Source organism: Egretta garzetta, unplaced genomic scaffold (assembly GCF_000687185.1).
Source record: "Egretta garzetta isolate BGI_Z169 unplaced genomic scaffold, ASM68718v1 scaffold322, whole genome shotgun sequence".
In the NCBI taxonomy this organism is placed as follows: domain Eukaryota; kingdom Metazoa; phylum Chordata; class Aves; order Pelecaniformes; family Ardeidae; genus Egretta; species Egretta garzetta.
Window position 1 is genome coordinate 4,096,449 of NW_009259044.1, and position 13,325 is coordinate 4,109,773.

The 13,325-nt window shown below is 44.6% G+C and overlaps 1 protein-coding gene across 1 annotated transcript in view; it reads right to left on the bottom strand.

Moving 5' to 3' along the window:
* SLCO3A1 (solute carrier organic anion transporter family member 3A1) overlaps positions 1-12,119 on the bottom strand; it is a 117,516-nt gene extending 105,397 nt beyond the window's left edge. The window contains exon 1 of the mRNA XM_035890601.1: positions 11,659-12,119. Coding sequence (XP_035746494.1) covers positions 11,659-11,959 — 301 coding nt within the window. The 5' untranslated portion in view covers positions 11,960-12,119. The remainder of the gene's footprint in view (positions 1-11,658) is intronic.
* Positions 12,120-13,325: the final 1,206 nt, after the last annotated feature.

A 13,325-nucleotide genomic window follows, 5' to 3' on the forward strand; every position in this document is an offset into this window, starting at 1 on the left:
GGAGTCAGAATTCCTGGGGTCTATTCTCACCCTCCTGCTAACTTGTTTTATAACCCTGGAGACACTGCTGGAGTATTTGTTTAACCCATGCTTAACTTGAGTTTTGTTACTACTTATAAATCAAGTGCCTCCCAGATGCTAAGCACCTAATGAGGTGTGGTATCCAATTTCAGAAGAGACCAGGTTTCCATCTGATATGTAATTCTCACCAATGCAGGAAGGGAAGCAAGGTTTGGAGAAACAAGAAGTATATTTTACCAGATCAGGTGACAACTGGGAAACAAAAAGTAAATCCTTAAGTATGTGCGGTCCCACTGGTCAGAACAAGATCCACCAAGCATGAACATGTGTGTTTTCCAGCTGCCTCAGCTGATCAAATAGAAGGCGTTATCTCTCCCTACAAACCTCTTACCCTCTGGCACCTGTGGGAAACTCTTCACAGCTTACTTAGAACTACTGCAAATAGTTTAGTTTCCTGCAATGCTGCTTCTTGCACAGTCTACAACACAGCATGCTTGTCCACCACCAGTACAGAACCAACATGCTTTTACAGAGGACAGAAATAAAGATACGCATTGACATAAACCAAAAGTGCAGCAGAACATCTTCACACTTGCATTGCAGGAATGTGAGTTTTTATGTGAAAAGTGGAGGGGGAATATTAAACACACACTACACGACAAAACCAACGAGTGCCCAAAATGAACAGAAAGCTAAGTGACAACCCACAGCGGAGGACAGTAAAGCATTAATCGATGCTCAAGACATCTTGGAAGCATGGCCAAAGTAGTCTGCAGCTCACTTCTTGCATGCCACCACCCCTTTCAGTCCCCCCAGCACACAGTTTCTAACTCTGCAGAGGGAAAGCTTTCTTTAACAAGTATTATTCTTTTGATGATTAGTCTGATTGAATTAGGACATCCATATGTTATTAGCTGATAGATAACAAGATACAGGTGGTCTTTCATCACAAGGGTAATTGGTCTCTGCAGCAATGACTAATACAGAAAAATTGTCCCAGTTGCCCTTTTTTCCCCCCCAATATTATTTCTTTCCAACTCTAATAAGCAGTATCACTGTCTTTGTACAAACAGTTACAGTGGGAATGGTTTGTCCAACACTGAGTATAGAGGCTAGGAATGCAGAGAAAACTGCAGAGAAAAGCGAGGTAAGCAGAGGGAGACAGGGAGGAAAGAATTGGTGCGCAGTGCATCTTGCTTTTCTAACCTGTTTGAACTCTTGAATTTCCACTATTGCTTTGATCTGCTGCCTGTGGCCAGATCCTGCACCTTGTAATAGAGACAGTCTTATTTAGCTGCAGTGAAATGCTCTGAGGTATTAAGTCAAAGAGCAACATGACATGTTGTTAGCATCCATCCAAAAAACTATTTAAATCCTCACATTTTAATTGGTTAATAAAGGGCCAAATTTGGATAGCCTCCTCCAGACAAAATCCCTGTTACTGAAATCAAAAGGGGACTTAGTGAGAGCAGGCCTCCCTCTAAGGAAAAGCCAAATACCTCATTAGCAGCGCAGTTAATGAAATGGCTGTACCTTGGCAAAAAGAAATCTGCAAAAAGAATTTCAAAGTGCTTTCAAAAAGACCAAAGTTCAAAGGAACAATTTAGGGGCCAAATTTCAAACGTGGAGAAGGCAAAGCCGACATGATTTGCCCAAAGCCAAGGAGAAAGCTCCCAAAGCTCAGTAACACCCAGACCAGCTGAGCCCCAGCCTCCCCTGCCCCACGCTGGACCGCCACGTCCACTCCCTGGCCATGTTCCGCAGGCATTCAGCCGGCAGCAGTTGGAGGGGATCTACCCACAGTCCAAAAAGCACCTCCCTTCCCAGAGCCCAGAGCCCTGCAGATTGCCTCCACACTGACCACATGCAAAAAATATAAGGACGTCAAAAAGCCTCGAGTTTACTCCCAAGGGTGAACCAAACATATGTGAAAAGGGAACATCATTTTTGCCCTTTACCATTTTCAGCCAGAGCTTCTGGGATGCAGCTCATGGCCAATCTCACCTTTCTCAAGCTCATTTCAGGTCCTTTTCTCAGTGTTTTCCCCCTGTGGCAGCAGAGCTGGTTCGGAAGCCGCAGCTGAGCGGCAGCTGTGAAGTGACAGGTTAGTCAGTGGGGAAACACCTTGGCACCACCGCAGCGGCGGCTTTCCCGCCAAGCAGAGCAGACAGGGCTCCAAAATAAGTAGGCAGATCTTCGGTAGGTCAAATCCCAGCACCAGGCCCCTGGTGGCAAGCCTGCCAGATGAGAGGTTTCAGTTCGCTCCTGATCCCGTGCTTACGCTGCCTTCCCCCCGAGCCCGTGCACCACACCTGGGAAGGGCTCCCACTTCACAGGCTCTTCTAATGGCTTATAAGGTGACCAAGCAGCACATCAAGGAATTTTGTATGGCTTTTTGCGTACAACCACTACTTGTGGCCACGGTTTTTCCTCCAGGCTGGTCCATCAGGGGTCATCAGACGCTTCAGGTACTGAGACTGCCCTGATGTCTCCACAGCAGCTCTGCCCCAGGCCTCACAGAACAGGCACTATTGGGCCATCTCACATCTTTGATTTGTGTCACAGCTGTTCCTCTGGTGTTAACGCCATTAATTTTTAATTACTCAGCTTCACACACTGAAACTGTCACATTGGTCAGGCACCTGTTGGACATCTCATACCAGCTATGCACACGGCCTTGAAGAAAGTCTCATCCAGGGCCTGATCTGCCATCACTCCATGTCCCTCACAGCCTCTGGGAAAAGCTTGTCCTGCCCCATTCCCCAGGTCCCCAGAGGGGACCAGCTGCCTTTCGGCTGCTGTGCCGGGCAGTGACCTGCGCAGAGCCGCCAATGCACAGCAAAGCAGTCATGATAAAAACGCAACTTAACAGCAGCTTTGGCAGCCAAGTGCTGCCAGGCCCCATGTGTCAACAGACCCGAACGTTTGCCTTGTGGCACTGCTTGGGACTTTGCAAGAACAAACACTTTTAGGAGGTTACTCAGATAGGTGCTATCTGGAACCCAAAGGGTGGGAACGTCGGCAGGCCTGGCACCCAGCTCAAACCTGCAGCAACCTCTCCACAGAGCAAAAAGATTTTGGTTGAGCACCTCACCAGCAACGGAAGAGGTGGCTGTGAAAGAGTGAAAGCAGGAGCTTTTGTGAGAGGGTTTTGCGTTCTCTTATATGCTCACATAAGCGCCTTGCCCTGCAGATAACTGAGCAACAGCCAGCCGCAGGCGGGGAGGTGTAAAGCCGGGCCGGCCAGCTTTCCCTGCGGCTCACAACATGGCAGGCATCGCCAAGAGCAGCGGCGAGGGGGGCCTGAAGCCCTGGGAGCACTGGGCAGGATGCGTGTACCCGGATATACAATAAAGCAGTAACCATACAACTTTAAGGCAGTGAATATCTTTTAACACCGCTTCAGGTCACTGTCCTTTTTTGTTGCAAGGTTACAGCAGTACAGCAAAATTCATGAAAGCCATCTCTTGCTCACTTGACTGAGGATGAGGGAGATAATTTCTTACAAGTCCTTAAATACCCTCCATACCAAATTCTTTGTTTTGGTAGGAGCAGAGGACAGCGCAAGCCTCAGTTATCAGGCAACAAGACTTCTACCATTGCTTTGAGGCCAGCACCCTGATCCGTGCTGACAAAGGGGCAGATTCTGTGCCTTGTGCCACCATGGGAAGGCACACGCCAAACACAGCTCCAAGGGGTCTCAGTGCCAGCCCATAAACTGGGACCAAAACATTTGGAGGTTCCTGATGTGCAATGAGTTGTGGAGTCTCAGTCGAATTCCCGGAAGGGCCAAGACAGTACACGTCAGCTCACTTCCACTTACACCATTGAGAAGGTACGATACAGCCTCCAGCTCTTGACATGGGCAACTCAGCACCTTCCAATCAATTTAATTAATTTTATGAACCTTAGGGTTAATATGTACTGTCCTCTATGCAGCATGGTCTGCCATTTAAATGACAAGGACATTGCTTTAAAGAGGCTGCCCCGGGAATGATGCACCTCACTAGGCTCTCCCAGCCGATGACTGTTTTAAATACACTACAGAAAGAAACCAACATGCTCAAAAAAATGAAGAGATTTTTTTTACAAGACACCAGAGTCAGCAAATCCCAGTTAAGCCAAAACTCCGCTGCAGAGTACACAGAGAGCACACAGTAACATGGAAACGGCTCCCACCCTCAATATGTTCTCACACAAAGTCATTTGTGTTGGACTCAAGCTTTATTTACTCAGCTCATGACAAAAAAAGCTATTAGCAGAAGGTTAAGGTAACTGGAGCAATTGCTGTAAAATAATGGAGCCCACAGCAGTTATGACTTTGTGCATATATATATTTAATTGAATAAATACATCCATTCGGCTACTGCCTTTCACAACTCAGCCTTCCTGCCGGCAGTGGGGAAGGTTATTCCCATTAATTGATTATTGTTACTGCTCTAATACACCCTACACACTTGTTTATGTTTCCGTTTAATTTTCCAGGATATTACCACTGGCACTCTAAAAGGGGACATGTGTAACCGAGCCAGCCCCGCTGACACACAGCAAATGAGAACACAGATCTCTCCCCAAAGGGGAATAATTATAAAAGGCTGCAGGTTTTCAATGGATCAGTGGGCTAGGCCAACGTAGTTAATACCGGTATATCCGCATGAAGCCATGCAATTTAATCTGATCACAGTCCACAGGGAAGACAACCCAGTGAATCTGATGCAAAGACACCTTTCAATAATGAACAGGCATCAATAGCACTCACGCTGGCAACTGCACTCCTTCCAGTTTAGCGTGAATACCGTCTCTTTCTCAACCCCTCGGAGACTGTGGCAGAAAGGAAAGGCTCTCCAAATCACCCGTAGGAAGATGCATTTACCAAACAAAACAATTACAACATTCCATCAAGTCTAAAAATATTACATACCTATAAAGGTGCATACACCAGCAAGGAGAAAGGCAATCCTCTGGGAAAAGTGCTCACACTCCTCAAGCACGTTGCCCACGTGGAGGTGGACAAACTCACCAACCAGCTTGTGGGTACTGAGTGGGCACAGAGGAAACACAACAGATAGAAGTCAGCTAAGATCCACTATAGAAGAGCTAGCAAAAGCAGGCTTTAAAAGGAAAAGGGTTAAGGAAAGCACAAGGCTGGCAGAGCCATAAATGGGTGAGCTCAGTCAGAAAAGCATGCTCCAGCAAGAAGGGCTAATATGAATAAAGTACCCACGTTGTTTGCAGACCACAAATGAGGCACAAGGAAAGAGTACGGCCAAGTGGGACAGGCTGTGAGGACTGAAAGGGATACACAGCCAGGATGGGCAGCTGTACAGACCTCTCAAGCGGGTCTTAAAGACCTTCCAAATCAATACACATCAACAGAGGGCCTCATGAGGCCAATGATATGACCTGTATGCTATAAACAAACAATTATTCCACTTGCTATGGTTTAGAAATGTAGGTTCAAACATACACTTCAAGAAATTTGGAAAGGGTGAGACTGAGCAGAATGTATTCGTCCTCTGTGCAAGAGACTTTTCAGCAGTTAGAGACAAAACTAGCAAGCAGCTATGGGAAATGGAAGTGAACTTCTTGACAGGGAGGAAAAAAAAAATTGCAGAATGAGAAAATATTCTACAGAATTGGGAAGGGACAGAAGCAATGCCCATCTCAACACATTTTTGTGGGTAACCAAGGGTCCTCACTAACTTTACACAGAAGCTATCATGCTGTAGATATCAAGCTATATCAAGAAGAAAACAGATTTCTAGCCTGAAAGCCAAACATCTGCAGAATTTGCTCCTTCAGCTCCAAAATATTCACGTTTCTCAGAATCATGCAGTGTGTCCCCCAGGAAACAGAATTCTGGAAGCTTCAAAAAGAGGGAGACATTTTCTATTATGAACGATGCTGTCACTGACTGCAGTCCTTCAAATATCATATGTTACATACAGGAATACTAGTTAGATGATGGGGGTACATCCTGTGGAGGGTTAGGGTTTTCAAACCTTGATTTCTATGGCTTTGTCTTCAATGGCACTGAACATATTTTTGCTTTTGTTTATAAAATCAGAAAGCCCATTTCCTTTTTTGGTTTTGTTTGTTTGTTTGTTTTTGTTTTGTTTTTTTAGTATTTACTACATATATTGGGGTTCAGCAATATCAGCTACACAGTAGATAAATGGTTTCAAAATTCACAGCAACTGCTTAACTTACCAACATGATCTTCCTAATAGAAATCCAAGTACTATTTCTTCGTATTACCACATACAAAACATTGACTCAAACTCTGATGATTTCAGCATCTTATGCTGATAACTTGCTATTAACTCACCGCCATAGATACTAACTCTCAGATTTAATTCTTGTCAGTCGAGAAAATGTTTCTACTTCTCCAGAACACAATGGTTGCTGTCATTTTGACTGACGTAAGCTACCATAAGTGATTTTTCAAATGGACAAATTTATCCCTGGAGACAGCAAGATTCCAACTAGGGCATGTTTGTCTTCCTCTGCAGCAAATCTTGAGCTGGTGCTTAAAGCAAGCAAGAAAGCACCAGAAGCGTGTGCGAGCATTTCTCTGTGATTGTCATTGCAAACCAAAAAGTGCTTCCACGCATTCGATGCAAAATAACCCCACGCTGCTGCAAACGTCAAAGTCAGCAGTGGCAATGCAGGGTCCCATCCCCCTTACTGGGTCAGTCCCATCTGGGCAGATGTGGAAAGAGAACACCATCCTGTTGGGTTCTCCTCTTACACCAAGGGTAACAGCTGGAACAACCATATCATAAACCAAAATACAAAAAGAAAGGGCCAGAGAGAAGCCTAGGAGATGAGACAGAAGAAAGCAGCTAAACAGACAGCAGTGCCGAGTTTTCTATTTTTCTGTTCCTCCGCCCTGCCATGAAGCAGGCCAAGAACAGCTCTATGCCCCTGAGCACACTACTCTCAGGCACACCCGTGCACCACTAACAACTCAGGAGCACTCACCACTCCTCATCACTTACTCCTCAACTCAAGAATTGCCCCTTCCGGGATTTCCTTGAAGTCATTCTTCACATTACAGCAGTTTCTGCAAGTCAGCAAGGAGTCTGAAGCGTCGGGTCCTGAATGTGTGGGGTCTGTGTCTATGAAGTTAAACCCCGAGACAGCTTCAGCAAAACTTAAAGAGACTCTCCGATGCATTGAAGATCAACACAGCATTCTTCTGAATGAGCCACACAATCTGGCAGTGCTCCCTCCAACATCAATATCAATTTCCTCCATCAACAGGAGACGGAATAATAGCAGCTTCCTCTATATAATGCAGCCCTTAATTGCCCCAGATCAAATACTGGCTCCCAGAGGCTATTCATTCTGCTCTGTAGGTAACCACCTCCTAGACAAGATGCAACAACTTTCATCAACAAATGTTAAATGCTGCAGGAAGCCCAGAAGGCACATATGGATACTGCTAATAACATTAATCTACCATATCACTGCGCTGGCTCTAACTGAACACGCAAACCACTGCTGAGAGCAACATGGGTGCTCCAGTGACCAGAAAGCACTTGCAAGCTCTTGCTCAGCTGAGAGGCAGCAAATCCATACAACCACTGTCAGATAAGGTCCCATCCCCATGGGAAATGTCAAGTGACTCATTAGTGGGTAGAGAAAGGAACTGTGTAGCAACTAGTCTTCAACATACTTTTCCTCCTTTAAAATAAACGATGCCACAAATTGAGGTAATCCTTTGACATTAGTGAAGCTGCAGCAGTAACAAGCCCTGCGCAGTCTGCAGGAGCGAGGAATTCCTCTGCTCAAAGGGGTCACTTATGCCAAATGCCAATAAATACAGAGGTAAAATTAACCTGCTTGTTTGGAAACCTCTAGATGGGAATTCAGATCTTAAATACAAGAGCAGACCCAAACAGAGAGAAGCAAGAAAACCAGCACCAAACTAGAAGATTTTTCCCAATTTCAAACAGCTTAAGAAAATTCCTTTATTTTTTCATATTTTGGCTGCTATTGTCAATGCTACGACCTTTGTGTTGAGCAGGTGCTCAGATGCTGAAATGGGAGGAGAATGTATTTCCCCATCGCTAGCAGGAGCAAGCATGGTCCCGCTATCTTTCTGACTGTTACGGCACAGATGTTTTCTTTTGAAGATCCTTCAGCGCGTACTCCCATGCATGCATCTTTTTGATTTGATTTGCCCTCGGTTACCACAACACAGCCCTTTTTCCTAGGGCTGGTTACTACAGCAACAGAATCTGTTTGAGTTTGGTAGCAACACATTGCAGGCATCACAAAAATCTGCTACTAGCTCAAGAAACATGAAGCTACATGTCAGCAGCCCGTGCCACAGAGATCTTCCTGTAATATCTCACCCCGTCTCTCTAATTATGAAACTATGAATCCCCACCTCCTTGGCAGAGCACAAGCCTGAGCAACCTCTGCCTTCAAAGGATGCACAAGAGAGGTGCACTGCCCATCATCTCCTGTGTGCCTGTCACTGCAGAGAAACCGTAACGAGCCACATCGGATGGACTTCATGGCCAGAAATCTACTATATTCCACAGATGCTACTACTTGCACTAGCGGTTAAACCCAAAGTTTCACTTTAAATTCCATATGGTATCACATCCGCATTCTTCTGCGCACACGTATTAGTACTAATACAAAAAGAGAAGAAGGTTTGCGGGGTGAGGTGTGTGTTCTTCGGGTGGTTTTTTTTTTGTTGGTTTTTTTTTTTTTTTAAACTAGAGAACTACTTAATTAAACTACTAATTTTTCACTGCAAAGAGACCGCATTTAGATATTATATTAAGTTACTCCACTGAACTCTTGTACAACTCAGAAGGAAGGAAAAAAACCTCTCAGTGCAAGGAGTTATTTCTATCTAATTCACTGCCTTGGGACACAAGGGGGTTTTTATTACAGCAGGTGAACAATTACTAGTCCTTAGCTGTCAGGTGAGAGACTGCTTCTTCCCCCCCAGCTACAAGATAGCCCAAATGCAGCGTATAGGCACTTGACATTAACAATATACTAAAGACAGCACGGACCGGTCAATGTGATCATTTCTCAGCCATAGCCAGCCATGACAGTAAGTTCGGCCAGGCTATTACTGCTGTTATTAATTAGTTTCTATCCTGAGAGAACAACCTATGCCAGATTTGCTCCGAATTTAAACTGAGGGAACTTACCCAAAAACATTTTATCCGGTCACGTAGAGCGTAGCCCCCACTGAGTGAGCGTGCTATTATGAGAAAGCAAACCGATATAAATATAGCACAGTGACAGTATACACTCTGCAGTTATTTCCTCTGTGAAACAGGGAAGAATGAAGCGGGTAAGCTGCTCAGCCAGCTTTCTGCTAAGGCCACTGAAAATTGCATTGATGACATCAACAAAAATAATCAGTTAAAGACAAATCTGAGCAAATAATTCTCAAACAACATTTTAAACTGAGGAATTTGACCTCCTCTCAAGTATTCCCAAACCCGAGAAGACATGTACATTTCCATCAGCTTTCTATTTATATGCATTCACAGAATAGATTTTCTTCCTCAATTTTTTTTTCCTGTTAGCTTTTCTTTTTTTACTAGACAAATTGATTGCAGGTTGATGTGAGAATTAATCATCTCATATCTGAAAGCCTACTTGTGATGGATTGGCTAGGACAAGGCAGATATTAAACTTCATTGTCGGTATGGCTGATTGGTTGAGTGTGCGTACACGTGCACTCTTCTGCCACCCATAATTCATACGTAGAAGTGCAGATTATGATTTTCATAGCTAAAGCCAGTAAAGCAAACAACCCCAAAAATACTCATTTTTTTTTAAACTCTAGGTGTAGAAAGGAACATGGTTAGAAGCATATGTCTGAAGGAAAAATAATGAAACAGCATATAGTAAGCACAAATTATTTTCCAGCAGTATTTTCCCAGCTACAGTTGAACTGCCAACTTTAAAGAAGTTATTTTAGCATACAAGACGAATGTATCTCAGGAGCAAAGAGAATCACTCTCCCTAATCCTCCTCTCATGCACCCTCCTCAATCCTGTTCTCAGACATGAAGCATTGCTTAAAAAATGCCCACGGAACAGACTGAAAGAAGTTGCTGCTTCTCTATGTAATAGTTATTTATAATAGATAATCTTAGAATTACTCTTAATTCCAGCTCATCATTTATGAAGTTGGCAAAGTTGCTCCAGAGGATTTAGTCTCATTATTCACCTTGGGGTTGTACAGTATCTTGTATTTTATATATCACCCTGCTTTATCCAGCGGATCCCTCACAAGCACTTACAGAACCAAGTGAAGGTGAATAATGATCCAAGGACGAAGCTAAACGCTGAGATGCTATGATTGTACGGCCAGCTACAGGAAAACATGGACACACTTTGAATATGCAGAAGAACCCCTATAAGCATAGTAGCAATACATCTAGGAACGCCATAGCATGCTATATCATTAGTCTTTCCAACAGGCCTCTACGCTATCCCAAGATGCTGAACACCATGCAGAAAGTCAGCGGGACTGTTCAGCTTTGCTGCCTGTGGTCATGCCCTAGCTGTGTCCAGTTACACTTGGGAACTTGATAAAATTGTCTTCACAAAATAAACCCCAAACCCAACAAACCAGTAATGGGATCATCCATTCAGCTGAAATCCAGGTCAAGACAGGGATGATGGGAAGAGTGCACAGAGTTTTAGTTACTAGAAACTATACTAACAAGTGCAGAAGGATCACATTAATGGCAGCACACACTTCACTGATTTATTACACTGGAGCCATTTATCTAGTGGCAAGTCCTGCAGCAAGAAGAATAAGCCAGGCTGGTAGGTTTTTTCAGAGAACAATTCCACCCACAACATCCTCTTTAAACCTGCTGGGGAGGGTACTAATGCTGAAACCCATGAGCACTTTACCCCAATAACAGGGATGTTTCATTGGGTAACTGAAGCCAAATTTTATATCTTAACCATCCAAAAGAATTTTGCAACATGATCACCAGAACCATGAGCCCTACTTCACCATATCTCAAAATAGACCTCACCAGCTTCCGCCTCCCATTCCGCTACAGGGATCGCATTATCCAGGGCCCCATGCTGGGTCACAGCACCTACTCCGTAACAGGCACTTCCTTGCTAAGATGTAATGGTGGCAGTGACAAGACATGCATCTCCTCAAGCCTCCTTACACTGCAATGAGCACTCAGACACAGATAAATGGTTCTGAACAGGAAGGGAACTTCAGTATTTTTGAGGGGGGAAAAAAAAAAAAAAAAAAAAAATCATCACATCCCACTTGGAAATTCTTCAGCTAAAACTCAACCGTAAGCCACCAATATCACAATTAAAGCAATCGGGGCAAACACAATAATAGAAGGACTGAGCATCTTCCTGATCATCCAGTGATAATCACCACGGCTGTCAACCTTTACCATTGCTACCATACAACCAAGTATCACTGTGTTCCCCTGCTGCTTACAACTGCTTGGTCTAGCGACCCATGCCAAGTTACCTTCACATGCACAGCAGCACTTGGACAATAGGCCTCAAGGTATCCCCTTCCACTGGCATCAAACAGAAAACAAGAGCGAGATGCCAGCCCGCAAGGAAGGTCTTCAGTGAGAAGAAGTTCAGAGAGCCTTACCTATGTACAGGGAGGAATCTTTCCGCCTCACGTGGTCATCAATGTAGGAAACTCCCAGGGGCTGGACAGGGGTAGCACCAATGCCCAGGAGGACCTGTGCTCCAATGAGGAGCAAGTACATCATGTTGGTAGCAGTCCTATTTCTGCAGATAAGGTCCGGGTCTGGTCCCTCATCACTGGTGGACCCGTTGGCAGCGCACACATCCCTCCCTTCAGCCCCCCAGCGTATTTCTCCCGATTCATATTCGTACTGGTGGGTCAGAAATTCAGGCAACGCGGAAAGGAGGGCACCCAAGGCCATGACTATCCCTCCACATCCTATCAAGCGTGGCCGGTGTCCTCGGGCTCCAAAGTAGCTCACGAAGAGGATGAGGGCGAGGTTGCCAATCTCGAAGCTGCTGGCAATGACACCCACGTCAGCACTCTGAAGGTTGAATCGCCGCTCCAAGGTGGTTAAAACACTCACCTACAACAAAAAAAATCCAGAGAAAATTACTGAAAGGGAATACAACCTGCCTTCTGTCCTCCCCATATGTCCTGCTAAAGCGTAAGTTTCCTTGACTTTCCCTTGGAGCCAAAAACATACACATCAAGGACATCCAAATCACAGTACAGTAGTAGCTGACCTCCAAGCATGATCTGACTATTCAAATACAGCCACATCAGAAGGTCCTAATACCAAGTGACATTTCACAGCCTACCACCTGTCTGAGCACATGTTCACTTCCAAATTCCTGCGTACATCAATGTATATTTTGGGTGCCTGCAGAGACCCATGACTCGATGATTGGTTAACCTCTCCTTGGGCTCCCTTTCTATTTGAATGCACAGCCTTCCCATTGCAAACACTGTCCCATAGAACCAAGGCACAAACCATATCAAGCCTCACATCATGCCGGGCACCCAATCTTTCTCTTGGAATGAATCACAGTTAGAGAGCAGCAGAAAACCTTGCAGATACTTGGCTCGCCCACCAGCACAAGGCCATCAAGTCAGTCACAGATACCAGTGCACAAATAGGCAATTTGGCCAGCACAGAAGGCTTCTATTAAAGTATATAAATAAAATGCTGATCAAAGGTTTTAAACTGTTTGTGGATTAGTTAATGACTGGGATTGTCACAGAATATTTTTGAGAAGACAAGCTAATTAAAGTTTACATAGAAGATTTAAATCCACCACGAAGAAGGGAAGGTTTAACAAATAGCGGTTATTTAACACTAAGGAGAGAGCAGCACATGAATAATCTTCAAATATTTAAAATTGCTGCAAAAAGGAATGACCTGTTCTTTATATTCAAATTGGGCAGGGCAAGAAGCGACAGGTTTAAACTGCAGCAGAGACTATTCAGGTTAAATACAAGGTGGGGAGAAACCAGACTTTGGGGAGAAACCAGGATTGCGAAGCACTGAAATACGCTGCCTGGAGAAGCTGCAGACGTCTTTAAAAGAGCATAGACCAGCATCTGTCAGGAAAGACACAGGTATGACTGATCTTGCCACAGGGCAGGAAAATGAACCAGATCATCTCGAGAGCTCTTCCAGTCTGGATTACATGGTGCAATGAAACACAACGTGGCTTTTCAGCAACAGTCATAGCACCGATCAGAGTATGAAGATGAAACATGAGGTACCTCACTCACCATCATCACAGCTCAAGGGAGAAAAC